At 37.8% G+C, this 24,584-nt stretch overlaps 1 protein-coding gene across 6 annotated transcripts in view; it reads right to left on the reverse strand.

Annotated features, from left to right (window-relative positions):
* Positions 1–10,076: 10,076 nt before the first annotated feature.
* The window catches only part of LOC308551989 (gamma-taxilin-like), a 67,324-nt gene continuing 52,816 nt past the window's right edge, over positions 10,077–24,584 (reverse strand). For 4 of the 6 annotated variants that reach the window (XM_081126929.1, XM_081126932.1, XM_081126931.1 and 1 more), the window contains 6 exons: positions 23,338–23,532; positions 21,105–21,224; positions 19,609–19,683; positions 16,409–16,501; positions 13,965–14,060; positions 10,077–13,038 (listed from right to left, as the gene is read on the reverse strand). In XM_081126929.1, coding sequence (XP_080983055.1) covers positions 12,718–13,038; positions 13,965–14,060; positions 16,409–16,501; positions 19,609–19,683; positions 21,105–21,224; positions 23,338–23,532 — 900 coding nt within the window. In that variant the 3' untranslated portion in view covers positions 10,077–12,717. The remainder of the gene's footprint in view (positions 13,039–13,964; positions 14,061–16,408; positions 16,502–19,608; positions 19,684–21,104; positions 21,225–23,337; positions 23,533–24,584) is intronic. The other 2 variants (XM_081126933.1, XM_081126934.1) reach the window with 1 other exon arrangement.

A 24,584-nucleotide genomic window follows, 5' to 3' on the forward strand; every position in this document is an offset into this window, starting at 1 on the left:
AAGAGCTAAGTGAAATGGAGGCAAACAATTTATCAGACAGAGAGTTCAAAGTAATGGCTATAAGGATGCTCAAACAGCTTAGTGAGAACTACAACCAACTTAATGAGAAACAACAAGAAACTTAGTGGAAACTACATTAGCATGAAAACAGATATAGCAATGACGAATAAGGACCAGTCAGAAATGAAGAATGGCCTGGCCGGGCGTGGCTCAGCAGTTGAGCGTTGACCTAGGATCCAGGCGATCGGGGTTCGATTCCCGGTCAGGGCACATGCCCGGGTTGCGGGCTTGATCAATGACCCTCTCATCATGGATGTTTCTGTCTCTCTCTCCCTCTCCTTTCCTCTCTCGGAAATCAATAAAGATATACTTAAAAAAAAGAAAAAAGAAAAAAAAGTAAATGAAGAATGGTCATAGCTGAAATAGCAAATACCCTGGACAGAAATGAATTAGAAGAAAAGGTATAAGAAAGCTACTCAATTAGAGCAGAAAAAAGAAAAAAGTAATTTAAAAACATGAGGACAGTGTGGGACAATGTGCAACGGAGCAACTACCGCATCAAAAGGTATCAGAGGGAGTAGAAAGCCAACGAGGATTGGAGAACCTGTTTGAAGAAAATATTGATAGAAAACATCCTTCACTTGTTGAATGAAAAAGTCACACAAGTTCAGGAAAAACACAGTCCCAATGAAAATGAATACAACGGGACCCACAGCAAGACACATTAGAATGGCACATGTTAAAGAGAAAATTTTAAGGGCAGCAAGAGAGAGGCAGTCACCTACAAGGGAGTCCCCATAAGACTGTCAGCTGATTTTGCAATAGAAACACTATAGGCCAGAAAGGAATAGCATGAAGTGTTCAAAGTAATGAAAAGCAAGGATCTGTATAACCAAGAATACTCTATGTAGCAAAGCTATCATTCAAAGTTGAAGGTGAAATAAAGTGCTTCCCAGACGAAAAAGGGAAACTTTAAGACAGATAACCTTGGGTTATTACTTATAGGTACTTACTTATTGCCATTTTTATTCTTTATGCCTGTGTTCCTGTCTTTCTCTCATTTCTTATTCTTACAACAGTCCCTTTAGCATTTCTTGCAGTGCTGCTTTGGTGGTAATAAACTCTAGCCTTTTTTTGTCTGGGAAGCTGTGGAATAGGCGGAAGCTATACTGCTCTCCTGCCCGTTCCAAACTGGATTTGCAACTAAAATATAGATCAATAAGCCTGAATGACCAGAAATATCATAACCAATGATCCACAGAAGCAATGTGGAGTCATAAGAACAGCAGAGACATGGAAAGGCCTGGATGTATACCCACATACCAAGGATGATATTCTGGAAGCGTATCTGGACTGCAAAGTTCTTCCCTGAGAAGCTTGGTGTCTCAGCCCCACACAGGGATCCCTAACCCAGAGCACCAGAGCCAGGAAGAGGAGCGTGCATAGCATCTGACTGAAAATCAGCAGGGAGAGAAGGGAGTCTGCTAGAAACCCTCTTCTAAAGGGTCAGTGCACAGGATCTTGTTCTTGAACACTCACCTTTGGCTCCAGTAGAGGGAAGGAAACTCAGGGCATAAGGAAGCCATACACAGAAGATCTGCGTGGTGTGGCCTCAAGGAAAGATCTGGAGGGTCAGCCACTGCTAAGTCCTTATCTCACAGCACCCTCAGACGCCATCAGAGCATTTACAGTGCCAGGCTGGGGAGTGCACTAGCCCAATCCTCCAACTGCTGTGGCACCACCCTGCTGAACTCATCTTTCAGATAGGTCCACTGGCTTCACAAAGCAGAAACCTCTGTGCACTTTTTTTTTTTGAGGAGCTGTTGGCAGAGACGCACACAATCGTCAAACTGTGTAACTCTGGAGCAGGGGACATTCTTCCCACCACGGCGTGCCACTGGCATACCCTTACCCACTTGAGAGATCCACTTGTCCTGTGATCCCAGTGGCCACGCTCTGCTGAGCTCAAGACCCGGGGGGCGGGGAGGTCAGCTGGCTGCACACAGTCAGGACCTTCGATGTGCTTTCTCCTGGGAAGCTCTCGTTGGAGACTCAGACGGGCACTGAGTTGTGCCACCCAAGGGCAGGGTCTGTTCTTCCTCTCCACCCCCAACCCCATGCTACTGGTGTCCCTTCCTCATTGGGAGATCTACTTGCCCTGTCTTCCTGACTTTTGAGATCTCACATCCCATACAGGGGTCAGCTGGTTCCACACAGCCAAAACCTTTGGTAGGATTTTAGCTGGGAAACTCTTGTTAGATACTCAGATTGGCACTGAGTTCTGTGATTCTGCAGGACGGGCCATTCTTTCGCTGCTGCATTCTGCCAGCTTCCCTCCATGTCGCATCAGGTAACCCACTTGTCCTGTTCTTCTAACTCCTGGTGGCCCCACACTTTTGAGCACAAGTCCTGGGAAGTGTTGACTGTGTAGAGCCAGGACCTTTGGTGTGTTTCTTGGGAAGCTTTTGATGGTGATTTAGCAGACAGGCACTGAGTTGTGGGGCTCTGGAAGCATGAACCTTTCCCAACCCCACTGCAAGCTGCAGGAGCTGCTCTCCCTACTTGTCCTGTCCTTTAGTCTCTCGATATCCCCACTCTCCTAGCCTCATGTCCTGCACAATTTTTGACTGTTTGCAACTAATGTGAGCCTGTGGTGCAGTCTAGGTGAGCTATGGTCAGAGGCTAGGACAGAGACTAGGTAGTGTGGATCTGGAATAGGGGCTACTTTCTCCCACTGAGTGGCTGATCATGTTGCTGTTAAGCAAATGATCGTTCTCCTGATTCCAGAACTCCAGCCATATTGAGCTCACACCTTGTGGAAGACACTGCAAATTGTAGCCAGCCTGGGCCCCAGTTCTCAGATGTTCCTCACAAAGCTCTCCAGGAACTTCAGGCAGCCTGAGGAAGTGGTAAAGCGGCTGACAGGTCAAAGAGGATTTTGGAGTGCCATGGGCCTTTTGCTGATACACCCCGAGGCTTGGAGCTGGTGGAAGCCAAGGTTTTTACACCACTTGGACCCTCCCAAGCACATTCAATCCCAGTAGAGGTAGCCAGAAACTTTAGATCATTTGGTAGCTCCAGACAGGTATCCCAAGGCCAGTTAATGGCCAAGTCTGACATCAACCTACACTGGAGCCCCCCCCCCCCAAGTGAACCCACCATTTACCAAAAATATGGCGGGTTTGAGGGTTTGAGATTACAGCTAGCCACACAACTGGCACACCCTAAGGAAGATTTTGGTAACCACCAGACCCAGCTGGGGCCACCTCTGCTTCTTGGGGCAGTGTGTGCACAGTGGCTCACAGTTGATCTTCATAGTATGCCAGCCTGAGGGTTAACCCCACTCACAAACAGAAACACAGTATTCAAGACTCTACTACAGCATGAGGGTTCACATAACCCACAAAAGAGACATTTTTGGAACACGTAGCTCAGGTGATCTGAAGGGTTGTGCACTGACACAGACAAGGCACCTGAAAATAAAACTAACATAGTAAGTTTGGGAGTCACAGCAGATGTAGCTAATACAAACACAAATGCAAAAAGGAACACAAAACAGACAAAGGAATATGCCCCAAATAAAAAAAAAAAAAAAAAAAAATGAGAGCAATCCAAAGAACAAAGATCTAAATAAAATGGAAAAAACCAAACTACCAGATACAGGGGTATTTGTGTCTCTTTTTTCTTTTCTTTTCTTTTCTTCTTTTCTTTTCTTTTTTTTTTTTCTTTTAAAATAAAAGGGTTATAAAATGATCAAGGAACTAGGGGGGCCTGGGAGTGAAATGTATTATCTCAGTGAGAAAGAGATAGTAAAAATTTTAAAGGACATTAAAAAATTTAAAAAAGAGCCAGTCAGAAATGAAGAATACAGTATCTGAAGTGAAGGGATACACTACAAGGAATCAACAACAGTTTATATAAGGCATAGGATCAAATCAGTAATTTAGGGTGCAAGATAACAGAGAATAGTCAAGTAGAGCAATGAACAAATATTTAAAAAAATGAGGACAGTTTAAGGAACCTCTGGGACAACAAGGGTAACAACATCCACACCATAGAGGTACCAGGAGGAGAAGAGAAAGAGCAAGAGATCAAGAACTCATCTGAAGAAATAGTGACTGAAAATGTCCCTGACCTGATGAAGGAAAAAGACACAGATGTCCAAGAAGCACAGAGTCCCAATCAAGAGAAACACAAAGAGACCCACACCAAGACACATCATAATTAAAATGCCAAAACTTAAGGACAAAGAGAAAATATTAAGAGCAACAAGAGAAAGACAGTTGTTTAAAAGGGAGCTCCCATAGCAGTCGGCTGATTACTCATGGGAGAGCCATTACCCACACACTCTGGGTTCCTGGGGAAATCTAGGAGGCCCTGACTTGTGTGGCTCTAGGACAAAGGAAATTTTTGGCTCACACAGCTTATTTCTTCACATGGCCAAATTCTGGGCCTCACTGGGCTTAATAAACTCTGCTGGCCTCAACCTGATGACTCCCTGAAACCTCACCCCATCACAAAGGTGTGCAAGAATGCAGCAAATGGCAGTTGGACTTGGTATACTCTGGGACTATGCTGAGTGGCCTCAGATCCAGGACTGGCCAGTTTTTGTTCTGTGTAATTTATTGTTTCAGGTCGTATCTTTAGGGTTTGATCCATGTTGAGTTAATTTTTGTATATGGGGACAAACAGTAGTCTGTTTCATTCTTTTGTATGTGGCCTTCCAATTTTCCCAGCATGAACTGGTGTGTTTTATGGAGTGTATTATATAGGAAAAAGGGGGGAGACTTGATATTTGGGCTCAATTACATTAAATGGAAAGAAGAAACATTCTTCCCAACCCTGATATCAACAAGAAAAACAAACCAAGAAAAACTGCAGAGATCAAATTTGTTTTAAATCTAAGATGGAAACACATGGTGGAGACAGCAGAATCCATTCAACTAGTATGAAGCCTGAAGCAATTGCGGATCACTGTGTTTGAATGCTGGGTGGGTCAGCCAAAGAGATCTCAGTCATCTCTGCGTTCCCCTGTAAGTCCAGACAAGTAAACAATTTTGAGTATTTTCCTAGAGGGGCAAGGATGTAGGCAGATGTGGCAGCATGAAAACTGAAATTCTTAAAGCCAATACTCCGCTTTTTGCAAAGACTTCTGAGCTCCAAATGATTTGTGAGTCCCCAAAGAGTAAGTCCAGAGGAACAGAAACACAACGCTTATGATTGTTTTCACCTGACGCTAATATCTTGCCCTCCCAAACACTGGAATAGTTCCCAAGTTCTTCTAGTACTTTTAACCACGTGGATATAATCCCCTTGAAAACTACAATTCCCAGTAGGCCGCAGGCATAGCCCAGCGGGTACTTTTGTTTTCTTTTTAGAAAATGCAATTGCGCTCTAATTCCCATCCTGGAGTTGGAGCTAAGGTCGCGCAGCTTTCTGGGACTTGCAGTCAGGTCCATAACGTTTACGTAGGTCTGCGCAGACTCACGGGCCCTCCGTTTGCCCTTTGGCCCATAAGTCCAGACCAGTCTCCATAGCTCTCCACCTCTATCACACTTTGTCCGGTAGGGGCCCAACCTTCTCCGGTCACGTGGATTGTATGCAGTGCACTCATTGGCCTCCGGAATTCGGAAGCTCAGGAGCTCAGCTGACTACTCCGCTGTTGGGTCACAGTGCATATGGGTTGGGCTACTTCCGTCACGTCTTTGCGACGCAGGTAAAAGGCGCAGTCTGGGGGAAAAGGCGGCGACTCGGAGGAGACGTTTGAAGCCGCAAAGAGTTGGACCCACGACAGAGCCCATAGCAGGTAAGTCCAGGAAATGTCCTGGTTTTCGCTGGACGCCGGGATTGTAGAGTGAATTCGATCGCTTGCCATACAATTTGACTGACATCAAATTTGAACCTGTAACATCCTAGTGACCATCACGCATCCCTATTTAGCATCTCGCTGACAACCTACCTCGTTCAACCTGAGTACTGCCAGAGGCTTTTTAAATTACTGAGTCTAGCAGGCAGCCTGCAAGTGGAGGCTGGTGGAGGTGCCTGTTTGTCTTTCGCAGATCTGCCTCTGGACTGGGTGCTGGTGAAGTGGCCTTGGTGGACAACTTGGTCTTTCTCACACACATCAAGGCTCAGCCAAGGTAGCCACAAACTTTGGATCACATTTGAGCTTCAAACAGGTTGCTTAGGGCCAGTCACAGAGAGCATCTGATATTTACCTGAACCAGAGTCCCAAGAGGCCCCAGAATCAACACACCCAGTGGCAAGCTTCAGACAACAACAGAGCAGGATCCAACTAGTTTCACAAGTGGCATTCAAAAGGGAGATCTCAGCAGACACCAGATCCTGCTGAGGCAAATTCTGCTTCATGTGGGATAATACCAGTACAGCAGCTTATACACTGTGGTCAAGGTTGATCCTCAGAGCCAGCCTGAGGGTCAGCCCCATACACGAATGAGCCAATAATAATCAACACTCAATTACAACAGGTGGGCTCATATAGCCCCCACAAAACACATCGCTAGGGCACACAGCCCAGAAGATGTAGTAAACTGTACCAGTGTGTCCCACAGGACACCTACCAAGACTGTGAGACACAGACGTCTATCTAATACACAGAAACAAACACATAGAGGCAGCAAAGGTGAGGAGACAAAGAAACATATACCAAATGAAAGAACAAAAGAAATGTAAAGAGCGAAATAAAATGAAAGCAAGAAATTTACTAAAGAGTACAAAAAAGTGGTTATGAGGGTGCTCAAGAAACTCAGAACTTCAAGAGCATGAAAAAGAACATAGAAACGATGAAAACAGAGTCAGAAATTAAGAATACAATACCTGAAATGAAGAATACACAGAAGGAATACAACACAGTAGGTTGGAAAAAGCAGGGATCATATCAGAGATCTGGAAGGCAAGGCAGAAGAAAACATGCACTCAGAGCAATTAAAAAAAAAAAATCCTTTCCTCTCTCTGCAATCAAGATATATTTAAAAAAAAAAAAAAAGCCCGGCCCAGCATGGCTCAGCGGTTGAGCATCAACCTAGGATCCAGGCGATCGGGGTTCGATTCCCCGTCAGGACACATGCCCGGGTTGCGGGCTTGATCCCCAGCAGGGGGAGGCAACCAATCGATGATGACTCTCTTCATCATTGATGTTTCTATCTTTCTCTCCCTCTCCTTTCCTCTCTCTGAAATCAATAAAGATATATTTTTAAAAAAAGAAAAAGGAAAATAACTTTTAAAAATAAGGATTGTATAAGGGACTTTGAGGACAACCTAAAGCACAAAAACATCCACAGGAGTACCAGAAGAAGAGCAGGAGCAAGGGACCAAGAACCTCTTTGAAGAAATAATGACTGAAAACTTCCCTGACCTGGTGAATGAAAAAGTCACACAAGTCGAGGAAGCACAGAGAATCCCAAACAAACAAGATGAATCCAAAGAGGCCCACATCAAGACACATCATAATTAAAATGGCAAAGGTTAAAAATGGAGAGAATCTTAAAGGCAGTAAGAGAAAGACAGTTATCTACCAGGGAGTTCCCATAAGTCTGTCAGCTGATTTTTAACAGAAACACTTCAGGCAGGAAGGGACTGGTGTGAAATATTCAAAGTGATGAAAAGCATGGACCTTCAACCAAGACTACTTTATCCAGCAAGGCCACCATTTAATATTGAAGGAAAAACACATTGCCAGACAAAAAGAAAAAAAGCTACATGAGTTCACCACCACTGAATCAGTATTATAAGAAATCTAAAAGTGGTTTAAGAAAAAGGGGGAAAATATTTTAAAATAGCAACAATTAAATGGCAATAACTACATGCCTACCAATACTTTTAATGTAAATGGATTAAATGCTCCAGTCAAAAGATAGAGGATGGCTGAATGGATAAGAAAACAAGACCCTTACATATGCTGTTTGCAAGAGACTCACTACAGATTGACAGACATACATAAAGTGAAAGCAAAGGGATCAAATAAGGTATTTCCTGCAAATGGAAATGTAAAACAGCTGGGGTAGTAATACATACACCAGACAAAACAGAGGCTCTAAAAACAGACTATAACAAGAGACAAAGAAGAACCCACCAATTCCACTTCTGGATACTTATCTGAAGAAAACCCAAAACTAATTAAAAAACACATAGGCACCCCTATGTTCACTGCAAAATTATAACAGCCAAGATATAAAAGCAATCTAAATTCCATCAATAGATGATATCCATATACAATGAGGTGGTACATATGTATAATATTCCTTTATCCATAAAAATTAATAAGCTTGCCACCTGTAACAACTTGGGAGGATCTAGAGGTTATTACGCTAAGTGAAATGTGAGACAGAGAAAGACAAATACCCTGATTTCACTTAGATGTGAATCTACAAATCAAAATAAGTGAACAAAACAGAAACAAACTTATAGAGAACAAACTGATGGTTGCCAGATGGGAAGGGGTTTGGAGGGTGGGTGAAAACGGTGAAAGAACTGGTGTGCAAATTGTCAATTATAAAAATAGTCATGGGGATGTAAAGTACAGCGTAGGGAATATAGTCAATAGTATTGTAACTATGTATGGTGCCAGGTGGATACTTGAAATTTCAGGATTATTTTATATATATAAATGCCTAACCACTATCTGTATGTGTGAAACTAATATAATATTGAACGTCAACTGTAAGTAAAAAATAATTAAAAATTAGCACTTGGAGGGACAGCAACATTAGATGTCAAAGCATCACAATTACAAAAATAAAGACATGCTTTATACAGCTTGATATAAATGGCCTTTTTCTGCTTCTTCAGCAAAGCAGTGTTTTTGAGATTCATTGTTACAGCAGATATTCTTTAGTCTTATGACAGGATATTACACCACGGTATGGATGTATCAGAATGTACTTATCCATTCTTCTATTGCAATTAGTTTCCTTTTGGTTGTTGTGAAGTGTTATGAACATGTGTACCTTTTTCAATTATCTTCAATGTAGAGTTAGGTTGCCGTTTCATAAAATTCATTTTTTTGAGGAACCAAACTCTTTTCCACATCAGCTAAGCCATTTTACATTTCTCTAAACAATTTACAGGAGTCTCAGTTTCTGTTCATCCTCACCTTATTTTTCCTGGTTAGTGCTACTTCTTATGGACAGTAAGTATAAAGTCATATCTCATATTTGGTTTGCATTTCCCTAAAGACTAATGATGTTGAGCTAGATTTCATGTTTATTACATATCTTCAAGTTATTTTCCAAATTTGTGTCTTTTTATTGAGTTGTAAGAGTTGTGTATTCTGGATAGTATATGCTTATCATATAGGTTTTAGAAACAGTATCTCCCATTTTATAGATTGCCTTTGTTTGTAATGTTCTTTGAGGTAGAAAGTTTTTAATTTTGGTTGTTTCATCGATAGCTGACTCTTGTCATTTTTCAGTGCCATTTTCCATTGTTTCTCTTCATTTGTGCTGTAACAGGGCAGATACTGGCTTTCTCCCAGGCTGTTCAACTAGAACATAAAAATGTGCTTACCTTTCACAACAGCACAAATGGACCTGGAGGTTATTATGCTAACTGAAGTAAGCCAATCAAGCCCTAGTGGGTTTGGCTCAGTGGATAGAGCAGTGGACTCAGGGGGTTCTGGGTTCAATTCCAGCTGAGGGCATGTACCTCAGTTGCAGGCTTAATCCCCCGCCTGGTTGGGGCGCCTCTGGATGCAACCAATTGATGTGTCTCACCTGTTTCTCTCTCTCTCTCTCTCCCTGAAGAGCAATGGAAAAAAATATCCTCGTTTGAGAATTAAAAAGAGAAGCCAGTCAAAGAAAGGTGAGTACCGTATCTCACTTATACGTGGAATCTAATGAACAAAATAAAATTATGAAGAAAAAATCATAGATACAGAAAACACTGGTATTGGAGGAGGAGTTGAGGGGCTGGGTGAAAAAAAAAAAACAGACACAGACTACAGTATGGTGACTATAATAGGGAACGGAGGGTGGGGGGGCTGGAAAAGAATAAAGTGGGGGAAGTAAGTGGTGATGGTGGGGTAGTGAGCGCACAATGCAGTATGCAGACGTATTATTGAGTTGTACATTTGAAACCTGTATGACTTTATTAACCAATTATCACCCTAATAAATCCAACAAAAATATTTTTTAAATAAACTTATACAATTTATTGTTTCTACGTGGAAATGTTTCTAAGCACCAGGTTGTGTAATACTTCAAAATGACTTATTTCAAGTATTGCAAATAAAAAGATTATGGTATAATTCTAATTTTGATGAAATCAAAAATGAAACTTGCTTACTTGCTTACATAGGATTAGATGGACTTAATTTTTGCTTAAATAAAAATCACTGAAATTCTACATATGTGTCCTTGCCAAGATCAGCTAGGACTAGAGAAATTCAATCCCTGCAGCTTTTTAAAGCTTTGCCAAAAGTTACATTACAGAAATATTCTAGAATCACCTACTTTAAAGGAAAAAAAAAATGTTAAGAGAGCTCTGGCTGAATGACTTTTGCCAACCAATCAGAGAGTAGTCTCCTCTACTCCCTGCTTATTTAAACTGTGCAATAATTAACTATGTTTTAAGACCTGAGAAATCAGCTGTTTATAAAAATTATCTTTGAATTTGTTTTATAACTAAAGTCATTAAATGTAAAGAATACACAGAGGCTGTTAAGTTAATCATTACGTATTTACTAAACCTTAACAAAGCAGAGAAAATAAGATTCATATTAGTGAAAAATCTCTACAAAATGTCTTTGAAAAACAAAGTAAGACTGCCTCATCGATTCTGTTATCTCCATGAAAGATGTGAGCTATAAAAATAAAGCAGTGCACTTAGTACTGCACCCCTTTTTTTGTTACTTTCACTTACAGTCTGAAAAGAGGTAGATCTTTCTGAAACACATGAGAAATGAACTGTGATAATAGGTGCAATGAAAGTGATACACAAATAAAAAATAAGTCTCATAACCATAAAATGCATTTCTATAAATCTTAAGATGAAATGGTCCGGTATTTTGCACCCATGTTCTTTTCTCTATGTTAAAATCCATTACACTATAGGTTTTAGAACACCAGACGTTTCCACAAAAAGGCTCACCAACACAATTTAACTGACTGAAGCATTTAAACTTTTTGTGGGAAAGCTATAGTATTTTCAAACAAGGGCTGAAAAATAAAGGGTCAGAAACCATATATTTAAGATTTGCTCAAGTATAAGAGCAGCCCTACCCAACTTGGGTTCTAGAATATAGTAGTAACTGGGAATATTACAGTCATTCAGAAAAGAACCCTTCTCATTAGCCCATTCCTCTTTTATTCCACTTGGTAACAAGGAAAAATTCTGAAAGGAAACCAAAAGTCTCCCAAACAATCTAGATGCTCTTAATATCTTATATTACTACACAGTATTAACTAATACAAGTAGTATTTAAAACAATATACCAAGTGCTGTCAACCACCAAGTTCTCAGCCCAAGATTTATACTCTACACAAAACAAGTAACATAAATAAGTGTGACAGGCCACACAACTTCTTAAAATGTTAAGAGCTTACAAGTGGCTGGGTATTGGTGAAATATGCTCAATAGTTATCAGTTTTAAGTTAAATTCTGTTTCTGACATGTATCTTCATTTCCCCTCAATGAGTTGGGTCCAATATTTCATTTAGTAGCTGAAGGAAGTATTAATAAACTTGAGGGAGGCTTGTTTGATTCTAATTTTGGCATAGTAAAATTTCACATACATTTCTTTTCCTTCACTCTCTGGCCTGTTATCATGGTCAATGGTAAAAAAAATTTTTAAGTATTTCACACCCTGGGTTCTTTTTCCTATTGTATAATTTTGCATTTTTAACCCATTTTACTACATAAGTGTGAAAGGAACATTTAAATAAAATGTTCAGCTTTTCAGCATTGAAATAAAATAAGGAAATTACAATGTTTAGAAATTTCCCCATTTTATATAGGGACCTAGTACTGATTTTTTTTTTTCCTTCCAGATGTCTGTTCTAACCAGAAACTAAACCAGTACAGCTGTTTTTAGTCAAATAAACACTAGGCCTGCTTGTCTCAATGACGTGCCTATATATCCTACTTTCTTTTCAAATGGTATGCTCATATATATAGATAAGCTGCCACAACTTTGAGGGAGTCAAGAGTTGCAGTCATCTCAATTTGTCAAGTGATGAAAATTATCAAAAAGCTGATATGAATCAAATATGCTCTGCTTGTTTCACATTCCATACTGGTTTTATTTTTCAATTGGCATTTAAATGAGCTACCACACAAAACTAATCACCTTTATATTTTCTCTTTTTAGTTAGTGGACTAGAGAGTTTAAATTAATTTTAGTTTTTACACAAGAAAGCAACGTCAGAACCAGTCTAAATTTAATCATGATAATTATATGAAAAGGGCAAAGATAAGGCAATGAACACATGAACAGATACATTAAAAGGCCAAGGCAATGAATATATATTCCAATGAAAGAGAAAATAAGGAAGGTATGCAATACAGCTCTGAAAATGTATACATTAAAACAATGGAAAACTGCTAAGTAGCCTCATGTATCATGTAGTTCAATAGTTCTAAGAAAATACAGAAGTGGTAGAAAAAGTAAGAAAACTTTCATTTGAAAATCAATACTAGCTGCTACAGAAAAGTTATATAGAAAATATATCTCTCAATACAGTCATCATCTCATTAACTGAATCAATGCCCAGAAGAGATCATGTGGTAAGGGTGTTTTGAACTGCGTTTTGATTTATTTGCTGCCTTGGTCTCATCCTGCAAGTAGATTCCTGGAGCTCTTTTAGAGGAAGTGTTCAACTCTTTCTGAGAATCAATAGTAGTACAGGGCTGTATCACAGCTGTTGCTAAAACTACATCTGCTTCTTTTACAGAGACTTGCTCTTTCAGGACTTCCACCTTGTCATTGAGCTCATTTCTTTCCATTTGAAGAGCTCTAAAGAGCTTCTCTAACCGTTCCAGTTTCATTTGAGAGGCCTTGTACTCTTTATCACGAATAGTTTTCTGGGAAGAAAAAAAAAGAATTTATGTAATCTTTGTTTATGTAAATACAGATTAGATTAATCTGAGCCACACTGGAAACTACTTATCATCTCTTGGATGTCATAGTATACTGGTATTTAAAATATTTATATGTGGGGCAATGCAAAAATTAAATTCTTTGTCATGTTTCCTTTGAGTAATCCACTTCGTAACTTTAAGAAACTAGTAAGTATTAAGGGAATTCAGCATCTTAATTTAAAATGCTAGAAATAGGAATAATGTTTTATGTCTACATAGACTTCTTTCTTCTCTTCTACCATTTTAGCGCCCTAATGCTTTCTAGTATGAAATGTTATAAATTAGTCCTATCAAGTTTATGAAAGTGAGATATTTAGTAACTGCACATGGAATACATTTCAGTTTGATTTACAAGTCTGACAAAAAGTAGTTTGTTGCCTTTTGGAAAGAGTAAGTTAGGACAGAAAAGCAATTAGTTGTAATTTTGTGCTCTCTGCATAGGAAATCTGAATCAAGTTCTCTTTACTGAAGATCACAGACTCTCAAGTTGTGGCCTTTGAATTAACATCATCAACATTATCTAGATAATTTTTAGAATTGCAAATTCTTGGGCCTCACCCCAGATTTAATGAATCAAAAACTTTGAGGGGAGCAGCCTAGCAAGTTTAACAGTCCTTAACCTGCATAAACTCATACTATAGAAGAAAGCACAATCTAGATACTTTAGAGCTGTCTGCAACACAAACCTGACCTAAATAATTGGGGGAAGTTTACATAGCTCACTCACAGCCATCTAACTTGCTTCAGGAAACTAACCAAACTTTAGTAATCAAACCTGAAATTACTTTAGCAAACACCAAGAAGTTCCAGCCTAACTTAATATTGAAATAAATGAGAATTCACTATTCAGTCATGTAAAACCTTCTCACCTCTTCAGCCATTTGCAGAAGTACTTTATTATTATTTTCCCATTTGGTACGCCAAATTATCATTTCTTTTTCCAGTTTCTTAATTTTCGTTGTCATCTATGAATCAACACAATGCTAATTTCAATTCTAAGTTGAATTCCATGACATAAAACAGAAGCATTTTATATTATCCCCCCTTATCATTGCACTTGCCTCAACCAGCTAATACTATGTATTTCATTATAAAAAAAAACGTAAATCCCAACATAAATTTTATGTTCTCTGTTTCAGAGGAAGCAGCAAATGCTAACTTCAGACACCACACTCAAGTCAGTTAAGGCTGGAATGCATTTCATTCCAAATGAAGATAGGAAGATCCAAACCTCCTGCTCCCTAACTTGTATGAAGAAAAATGTCCACGTTGTTAAGTTTTCTGAATATAGTATATTAAACTAATTCATCAAATTCTTAGAAGGACAGAGCTTCTCAGCCCTGAAAGATTGAGAATCTAAAACAACATTAAGTATCGGAACTAGAGGGAGTAGAATTTAGGTGACCAGGAAAATATTAAAATTACTAAATCCTTAGCTTTTGTCATCCTCATAATTCACAAGAGTATTTTATTTTAGACTTTGTCAAAGATAAAATGGATCCAAAAGTAAGGCGAGTGTTCTTAAATCAATGCCATAAAATCCCAATTTTCAGAAATTCAAAATAAGATTCAGGCACACCTGTCAAACACCCATGTTTCCAATATTTTTTTATTGTTGGTCTTCATATCAACGCTGTTCCAAGTAGAGATACTGTGCCAGGCAGTGTTAACAAGGATAAGACAGAATCAATGCCGTATGCCATGTGTTATTACCCATAAAACTGTACCACAAGAAAGAGTGTGACAAAGGACAAGGGAAAAGCATGTAGATCTCAGTTGACTACTGACCTATAGGGATTTCTACAGCCACCAGCAAAAAGGGAATGTACTGCAGTCCAGAGGGTTCTCCAAGACAGTGAGTTAAGGAGCCCCTCTCTTAAAACTTTCCATGTCAGCAGCATACATGTATAATCAAGTTAACATTTTCACTGTACATAACAGTTCCCCCTCAACTGGAACCTCAGCTGAAAAAATTAGCAGGCAGATCTCATCTGCTCAGGCTCACTGAATTCACCACATTACTGGGTCTGAAATTACTGAAGGTGATAACTAGAGCACATAACATGGAAAATGTCTGTTTAAAATATGGCAGATACTTTTGTCATTCTCATTTTTAACAATGAAGGAACAGAAACCACTGAGCCACACCAGGTTAGGACACTGGCCCAAAGACTTAAGGGTCCTAGGTTCGACTCCAGCCTAGGGCAGGTACCTTGGCTGCAGGCTTGATTCCCAGCAGACTGGAACCCTGGCCCAGGTTGGGGTGAGTGTCAGAGGCAACCAATAGATGTGTCTCTCTTACATCGATGTTTCTCTCTCTCTCTTTTTTCCACTCACTCTGAAAAGCAATGGAAAAAATACCCTCAGGTGAGGATTAAAAAAAATGCAAAGATAGTTATTAATGTGCGAAATCTGACTACCAAACAGAAGCTTTAAACTGCTATACAAGATCTGATAACAAGGACTATTATCTATTGACTGTTTATAATATGCCAGACCCTACTGTTACTTAACCTCTAATGACCACCATTTCTTAAAATCTCAATTTTAAAAGGGAAATGACAAAGTAAATAATTTGCCCCAAGGAAGTCACACAGTGCAAACAAATCTCAGTCCCAGGACAGTGGCAGATAACCATATTCTTTAAAATTGCCTTTTTAGCCCATATTCTGAAGTGGGATGACCCAGAACAGTTTTATATAAAAATTTTTAAAACTTTATTCAGTCTTTAAATACAAAAGACTAAAAATATTTTAGCTGATCCTTTGAAATAATCTATTTAAAACAAAAGGTATTATATCCTTGGTCTGGATCTTTACAAGATAATTTACACAACACTTTGTGAAAGAACTGAGGAGAGATCTAAAGTGATTTAAAACAATCTACTTGTAGCTCTGACTGGGTGGCTCACTGGGTTGGAGCTTTGATCTCTACACTAACAGGTAACGGGTATGATTCTCAGTCAGGGTGTGTACAGGAGGCAACCAACTAATGTTTCTCTCTCACATCAATGTTTCTCTCTTCCCCTTCCTCTAATAGCAATGAAACAAAACAAAACAAAACAAAATATCCTCAGGAAAGGACTAAAAAAAAATCTACTTTTAAGAATAAGCTGTGATTAGGATAATTCTCTTTAATAATGACAGAATTTTGAGAGTATTAGCAACCTGGAGTAATTTCTGGACACAATGCATGAATATACCAGTGGAGGATCAAAAAAGGTAAACTTAAGATGCTATCACAATATAAGCTCATCCAAACAGTAATCACATGTAAATTTTCTAGTAATATTCTACTATAAATATGTAAATACCTTTTCCATTTCCTGCCGGAAGGTTGTAAAAAGTTCATTGCTTTTTGTCATGGTAGTCTGGAATTCTTCAAACTTATCCATATAAAGAGAAAGCTACAGAAAAAGTATGAAATATTCTGAGTTCCAGATATGTAATTTAAAATCCTAAAACTTTCAAAAGAACGTAATATGACTATGCCTCGCCGGCGTGGTTCCATGACTGTGTGTCAAACTATGAACCAGGAGGCTGAGGTTCAATTTCCAGTTAAGGCACATGCTAGGAAGCAGGCTTGATCCCCAGTAGGGGCCATGGAAGACGCAGCCAATTGATGTTTCTCTCTCTCTCTCCTTCTCCCTTCCTCATTCTGAAATCAATTAAAAAACATATTTTTTAAAAAAGAACATAATATGGATAAACATAGGTTATATGACTGTTGTATGTGATAAAAATAAGAATAAACACCAAATCTTCGAACTGCTAAGATTTATGAAATTTTGTTTAAGCATCTGTGTAAATGCTTAAAATGTATAAGTATTCCATCAATTATAATAAAAATGTACAGTGGAATAGCTAAAAATGTCATACAATCATCATGTTTTATGCACCACTCCTCTCCTTACATTTCAAATGCTGTTCATGGAAAAAGGTCATTCTTTTATGTGTACTACCTCTACATAATCCTTAGTTTGATATCAAGGCTATCTATTTCTTAAACATGGAAGGAAAATGAAACAGAAATAAAAATGGTTTGGTTGAAGAAAGAATTTAGTGGGAGAATAGCTGAGAAAAAGAAAAGCTAAAAAAGGTAGAAACATCTTTTAACCCCCAACCCTCAAGGAATTTTTATTCTAGCTAGAAAAAAAATGTTAACTGAATGTAGAATGCAGAGTCACCTTTTTGGGGGGAAAGGGTCACAGTATTAAGGCAAAAAGAAAGTATGTGAGTGAGCCCTTAACTATGACTTGAGGGTTAAATTATTTTATTGAGACCAGGATGGAATGTTTTAGAGATTATCTCATATATTATTTTCAGGATGAGGAAACAGTGTATTCCACAGATCCCAAGTGGATACCCAAAACCATGCACAGTACCAAACCCTATATATACTATGTTTCTGCCTATACCTATGTACTAATCATAAAGTTTAATATATAAATTAGGCACAGCAAGTGATCAACCACAATAAAATATATTTTTTATAATAATATACTGTAATAAAAGTTATGGGAATGTAGTCTATCTCTTTCTCTCTGATAAATGGGTACCAATCAGATAAATCAGTACCATATACAGTGTGGAGATTCTGGGAAATGGGATGACTCACATCCCAGGCAGAACAGAGCATCTGGCAAAAGATTTCATGCAACTCAGAATGGTATGCAATTTAAAATTTATAACTTGTTTATTTCTGGAATTTCCACGTAATATGTTTGGACGGTAACTGAAATGCAGAAAGTGAACCCAAGGCTAAGGGTGACTGCTGTGAAGTGTTTTGCCAAAGAAAAGTGACAGTGCCTCTGAGGCTGCTGGCCTGGGGGTAGGAAAAACAGTGGTGCCTGGGCAGAATGAGGGAGTTCTGGCTCTTGAGGGAGCTGAGAAGTTACAGCACTTTTAGCATGATCCATTTTTACTGAAGATGGCATATCCGTCTGACAAGTCAATGCTAGTCCACTCTGAATAGTCAGTCAGTGGAAACTACCATGACACCTGCACTTATGTGGCTGGATTACAAAACAGTGGGCCAAGACACACCAAGGCTCTGAGATCATGAACAAGCGCTGGAAAATGACACGGTAAGAGCAGAGAATGAGACCAAGTCTTTGGAAGGGCAGCCACACTTTGGGAGCAGGAAAAGGATGAGTGGACAGCAAAGGAAACAAACAAATGATTAGGTAAGATGAGTAACAGGTCACACAGACTGACAACAACAGTACAACATAAGAGCTGGCCTAGTGAGCTTGGTGAAAAGGCTCTCAGGTGACTTATTACTGAAACAAGTGACTTATTACTGAAACAATTATGAATGACTCACAGCTCCCACCCTCCTTAAGAAACACCTTCCTTACAAGGACTTTTTATACCTTCCCTACATTGATTCTCTTCTTTATTTATGTGGCCAATTGAATGTATAGCACTAAGGCCCTGGTTGGATAGTTCAGCTGGTTAAAGTATCGTCCCAATATGCCAAGGTTGTAGGTTTCATCCCTGGTCAGGGCAAATACAAGAATAAATCAATGAATGCATAAATAAGCGGAGCAATAAACTGACCTCTCTCCCTCTCCCTTTTTCTCTAAAAAAAAAATTTTTTTTTAATATAAAATCCAAAAAATCAGTGAATGAATATATAGGAATAATAAGGGGTTTCAATTTACTAGAAGCATGCTAACAGGATCATAACTTACAACAGAAACTTCTATTTGATTCCTCTTCTACTGCCATAGAAGTTAGGTTAGCTTTACAGAATATCACTACATTATAAAACGTTCCCAAAGATACATAGCACTCAAAAGGGTTGCTATGAAGATAGATGCATACCACTCTTAATGTATTAGTGTACTTTAGAACAAATTAAGGGAATTCTTAAACATTTTATAATACATTTTAAACAAGTAGTACTTTTTTGAACAGAATATAATCTAGTTAATTTTATAAATTATACATATAAATACCATCTGCTTCTGTCTGTATAAACTACATAGGTATTAGTAATGTTTCAGATATGAAAAACACGATCTTTCCTCTATCCTTTAAATGAGTTTGCAGCATCTGCTTACTTTACTCCACAAATAAGAGACTATAACAGAAGAAGACTAAAACTCCAATTTTTTTTAAAAGTTCTCACACTCAATTACATGGAAGAGGACCTGTGTAAAAGCATATGGAGTTTTGAACTACAGATAAAATGGTGTTTTTTTATGCCAGTTTTACTTTCCTCAAATAACAAAATTAGAAAGGTACTAGTAAAGTATCTAGGATAGTAGAAAGTGCACAATAAAAATAGTCTCACTAGTTATCCTGATTTCCTGTGGACTGAGTAATTTCTTGGGACATAGGACTTACAGAGCTAAAATCAACATAAGTCCCAGTCAAATCACAGTAAGTTAGTCACCCTAAATGAACATAAAAATTCCAAGACAATAAGAGATGTATTCTGTTCTAGATGTTTCTGCCTGGGAACAAGGAGATTCATAAATTCTATCATCTTCTGATGTAAAGTTACCTGCTGTTTTAATTGTGCTTCTTGATGTTTCATTTCTTCATATTTGTACCTCGATTCTGTTGCTTCTTTTAATAACTAGAAAACAGAAACATTCTGGCAAAATACTAACAGTAATTACACATTTAAAATGTCAAATGAAGATAGCCTTAGCCTTTATTCTCACTGTTTTAGAAAGAATCATAGGTCAGTGGATGATTACATCTATTGTCATTTATCTCTGTCTTTGATCTATACCAGTTTAACACTTAGATATGTAGGAATAATCTTTTACCTGCTTATAAAGAAGTAGTATCCAAGAGGCCTAATCAGGCTTATGAAACTCAGGGTTAAACTGTGGTCTTTTAGGTGAAAATAATTAGGACAAATAGAAGCACAAAACAAGACTAGGAATCTTGACAGTATCTGGATGGCTTAGAAGCTCTTTTACTCCATGAGAGGCAAGATTAGGCAGAAAAACTATGGAGCAAAGTAATCAACACAGAAATCAGGTTTCCAACTACTTTTACAAAAGTTGGGGGAAGGAGGGGTCTAGTCAATACAGTGTGCGGCAAAAGTGGGTTTATAGTTGTGAGTATAAGGAACACAGTTTATTCTTTTATTATGTTAATTATTGTATTATTTTCCATACAAACAACTGTAAACCTACTTTTGCCCCACCCTGTATACATGGGTTTAAAAGAAAATTATACAGTACAAGTTGGATGGTAATCAGTTACAAAATTAGGTCCTTAAATTTCCGAGACAAAATGTTATACATGGTCCAATTAAGCCTTAAAAAGTCCTTAAACCAACTTAAGAAAGCATACATATGCAATATATGTTATGTAATGTGAAGGTACACACACAATTTATAGTCCACGTCAGAAATGGCAATTGCTTTTTCAGTTGTGCTCAGAATACCACTGTTGGCTGGCACTGAACGTCCACACTGTGAAAATGCATCTTTAGACCTGCACTTAGTATGAGTTGTCACATCTTAAAGAATAATCACGAACTGAGTATTCCATAGCACGTTAACCTCAGGGCCTAGGCTATGTAAATGATTCACTGGATGAAACAGTTCGTATTATTTTAATTGTTTTCTAGGTCAAGTTAAGTATAGTTTAATTTGTGTATGTTAAGTATGGGCTCTCACTATGTTCACAGTTGGTAAACTTGATGTGAAATATAATTGCCTCTAGCACTCAAGACCTAATTTGCCCAATGACTGACACAAATTTGAACCTGATGATCATTACCTAAAAAGCAAGACAATACTCTAGACAAAGAAAAAATAAAACATGGTGTTTCCACTAATTTGGCCCAAAAATTCCAGTATACTTTTTATATGAAAATTTTAACAGAAATAAAAGGCTGAATATATTCTAACATTTCCCAATCTAAGAGTGAAAAACCCAATTGCATGATTCAGATGTATGTAAAACAATGAATAGGTTTAAATGTTTTTAAAGGCTTTGGTTATAATTTTGGCAATAGCTTTAAGAAATAAAACTTACAAACTCTCTCTCTCTCTGATGTTTTTCATCAGCTTCCTTTATGAGCTGTGTTGTCTGCTGAAGCTTGGCATCCACAAGCTGTTGTTGCAGTTCCTTACGCTTGAACACTTTATCAATACGCTGTAGGAAAAATAAAATTTCTTCCATCACTTAATAAAAAAGGGTACACACTGGTAAAAAGAAATAACACAAATTACAATTACTTGCTTCTGTGTTCTTCCTGCTAATATAATCATAGCTAATAACATTAAATATTTCTGTCCCTATGCTTGCAAAAACATCTATGTATACCACCTTGCAACCATCCTGAACCTGCAGGAATCCTCCCCACTGATTACTGCCTGGTGCCATTGTTGCTGGAGGTGGGTTGTCATCATCAACAGCTTCATATCTCTCATTTCTGCTCTACATTAAAAATTACATCTAAGTTATCAAGAAAAAGATGGAGATCACATGAGATCAAACTATTAAACTCATAAATTCCTGAACATTTTTTTCTCATTAAATTTTCCCAAATTTCTTTGGGTAGTAGCATGATATAATGGTAGAAATAGCTGAGGGTCAAACCCAGGCTCAGTGAATGGCTTGGGCAAATTCCATCCTTAATAAATCTCAGTTCCTTTATCTAAGAAGGTGGAGATAACCACATCTACCTTGCAGAGTTATTGTAAAAATCATTGCCCTGGTTAAACTATTTAAGGTGCTTGGTGACTAGCATGTATTACATACACACTTGGTAAGACAAGCCATTATAATTTCCAAGCTAAATTGCTAAGTGGTATTTATGGATAAGAAAGAAATTAGGACACTATTCTCAGATGAAGAAATAGTAACTCTTTTACTTAAAATATCCCATATTATAGGAAAAAATGCTGGTTCATAACTGGTAACCTATTTAAATTTTGAGAAGTGCACCAGATCTAACTGAAAACAGTTCATTACATTATTAAATTATATCTTGACCAAAAAAGAAAATTTGGTAACCCTAAAATACACAAGACTTACAAGTGATATGACATGAAAATATACTTTAGAAATATGCTACATTAATAGTGAAGTAGACTATCATTGTTAAAAAACAGTTCATTTAAAGAGTCTGTTAAACAAAATGAGAACTTTATAAAAAAATAAATCTACTCAAAAGAATATTCACTCCATAGGGCTAAAAAAAGTTTCCTTAAAAATATATTGCAAGGAGAAGAAAAGAAAGAGGAAAGCTTACACAATAAAAAGATGTGAGACATAGTAACTAGTAAAACCTATAAACTTTTTTGGATCTGATTCCAACAATCTTATGGATGGGAGGGTCACAGAAATGTAAATGGTGACAAGGCATTTGACTGATTATTGCTAAATTTTTATCATGTCAATGTGGATCTGCTTCAGAGTCTTGCCATTTCAAGATACCCATTCAAACAGTGCTGAGTGATGTCTTGTATTTATTTAAAAACAGATAAAACAACAGTTGATAGATACAAAAGCGGATAACTTCTAAAGCTAACTGATGTATTCTACTTTTAAACTTGAAACTTGCTATAGTAAGAAGGTAGAAAACTGTTAAAAGATGAAAGAAAATGGTTAGAAAAATATGGACACCCTACATAGCTGATATCTTAAAGAAAACTAAAATGAGCAGTTTATCGCGAATTTGCTTCTAATACAGATACAACTCAACTTCCAGACTAGCTTGTAAAATAAATGCAATGACTGGGTTCTGCAGCCAGATTATTCTTATGAACTTTTTACTTCATTGGATGTGTGGCCACCAAGAGAAATGTGTGACGAATTAGAAGGCTCATTTCCCCCCCCAAATAATATAGTAGGTGGAATGCAATTGTACTTATACACTGTACAGATCATCATAGCAGTCTTAAGAGTATTTGGGAGCCCAATATTTATTTATTGTTAGGTTGAATATGGGAAATACAATCTGTATGCTAAAATCACCATCTACGTATCACACAGCGAACAAGTAGTACTTAACACATCTGCTAGAAATTACCTCAGATATCCAAAGGCACAGGCTTCTAGGCCATGAAGTGAGGATCCCAATTAGTCCTTCAGTTCACAAGGACTAATTGCTAATCCTTACCTAATAAATGCCCGATTTCTACCATGCATATACGAAAGAATATAACCTTGTCCTGTGACAACAGTTTTAAATTAGCAATGAATGGTAGTAATAATTTTTGGTAATAATAAGATGCAGTCTAAATAAACAAAACATCTTTACCTCCTCCCTCAGTGTGTACTGTTCAATAAGCCTCTTCAGTTTCTCTCCCAGTTCAATGTTTTCCTGACGGAGTTTGGCGTTGTGTATGTCATGCTGTTCCAGCTGTGCTTGAATTTCATTTAAAGTAAGCTGGAAATGTGAAGTTGCTTTTCTACGACTTTCTTCTTCTTCTCTTGCCTGCTGCATATTTTCTTCCTTATTATGCAAAATAATTTCTGTTAATAGTTATACCTATAAATAAAATGCTCAAAGATGTTGCTATGTGGGTCCATTTAATGATGCCTGAAGTGTTGCTTCTGACTTACAATTCCTTCTTGATCTATGACCAGAAAGCTCTTACTCAGAAGAAGGGGTTTTCTCAGTAACTTATGAAACAGATAAAACTGCCCTAGTATAAAGTGTTATTTGACCATCTACACATTCACTGCACTCAAGTACAAATAAGAGCTTCTCCACAATCAAGCTTCTTCCACATTAAATGTCCTCCTCAGTGTTTAGGCAGACCTTTGTCCTTATTGGATCAGCCTAAAGAGATCTTTTTCCCAGGCTATAAACCTCAAAAGGATCTTTACTGAAACAATTAACAATCAAGTCAAAATGCTGGCTTATTTGAAAAGTGGAAACAACCTCAACCTACTTTTATATCAAAATCCAAGGCTTCATAAGCAAGGCAAAAAAATAAGACTGTTATACCAGATGAAGATTCATTTCAGAACTGTCCTATACTCTAGGTCCTTGGGGATTTGCTGTGAAAGGATAATCTGATATCTTGCTTAAATTAATCATACTCCAACTGTATCTTCGTACCTATTTCTAAAAGCAACACGTTCCCATTATACAATTTTTTTCTAGCATGTCTGCTGCTTTTTTTGTTTCCTTATTAATATAAATTTTGACACCTTCTGCCTCTTCCTTTATTATTAGCCAAGGTGTAACTAAAGTACTTAGCAAATGAATAGCTGAAGGTCTGAGAGCAGTTAAGTAAACTATTATCCCATTAGCATCTGTAGTACAGCTCTACTTCCTACTTTTTCTTCTCAGACTAATTCTGACTCAAGTCTATTGCTAGTAATTTCTTCATTTCAGGTAGGCATTTCATTCCTTACCCCAGGAGGACATGGTAATCAACTACATTAATGGTCAGCAGAGTATATGGTGACTTGAGCTTCCTAAACTGGAGGACTATGGACATAACATTCCTTAACAGACAAGTAGATTCCCTGTAATGAAATGATATAGATTCAGGA

Source organism: Miniopterus schreibersii, assembly GCF_964146895.1.
Source record: "Miniopterus schreibersii genome assembly, chromosome: Y".
NCBI lineage: Eukaryota > Metazoa > Chordata > Mammalia > Chiroptera > Miniopteridae > Miniopterus > Miniopterus schreibersii.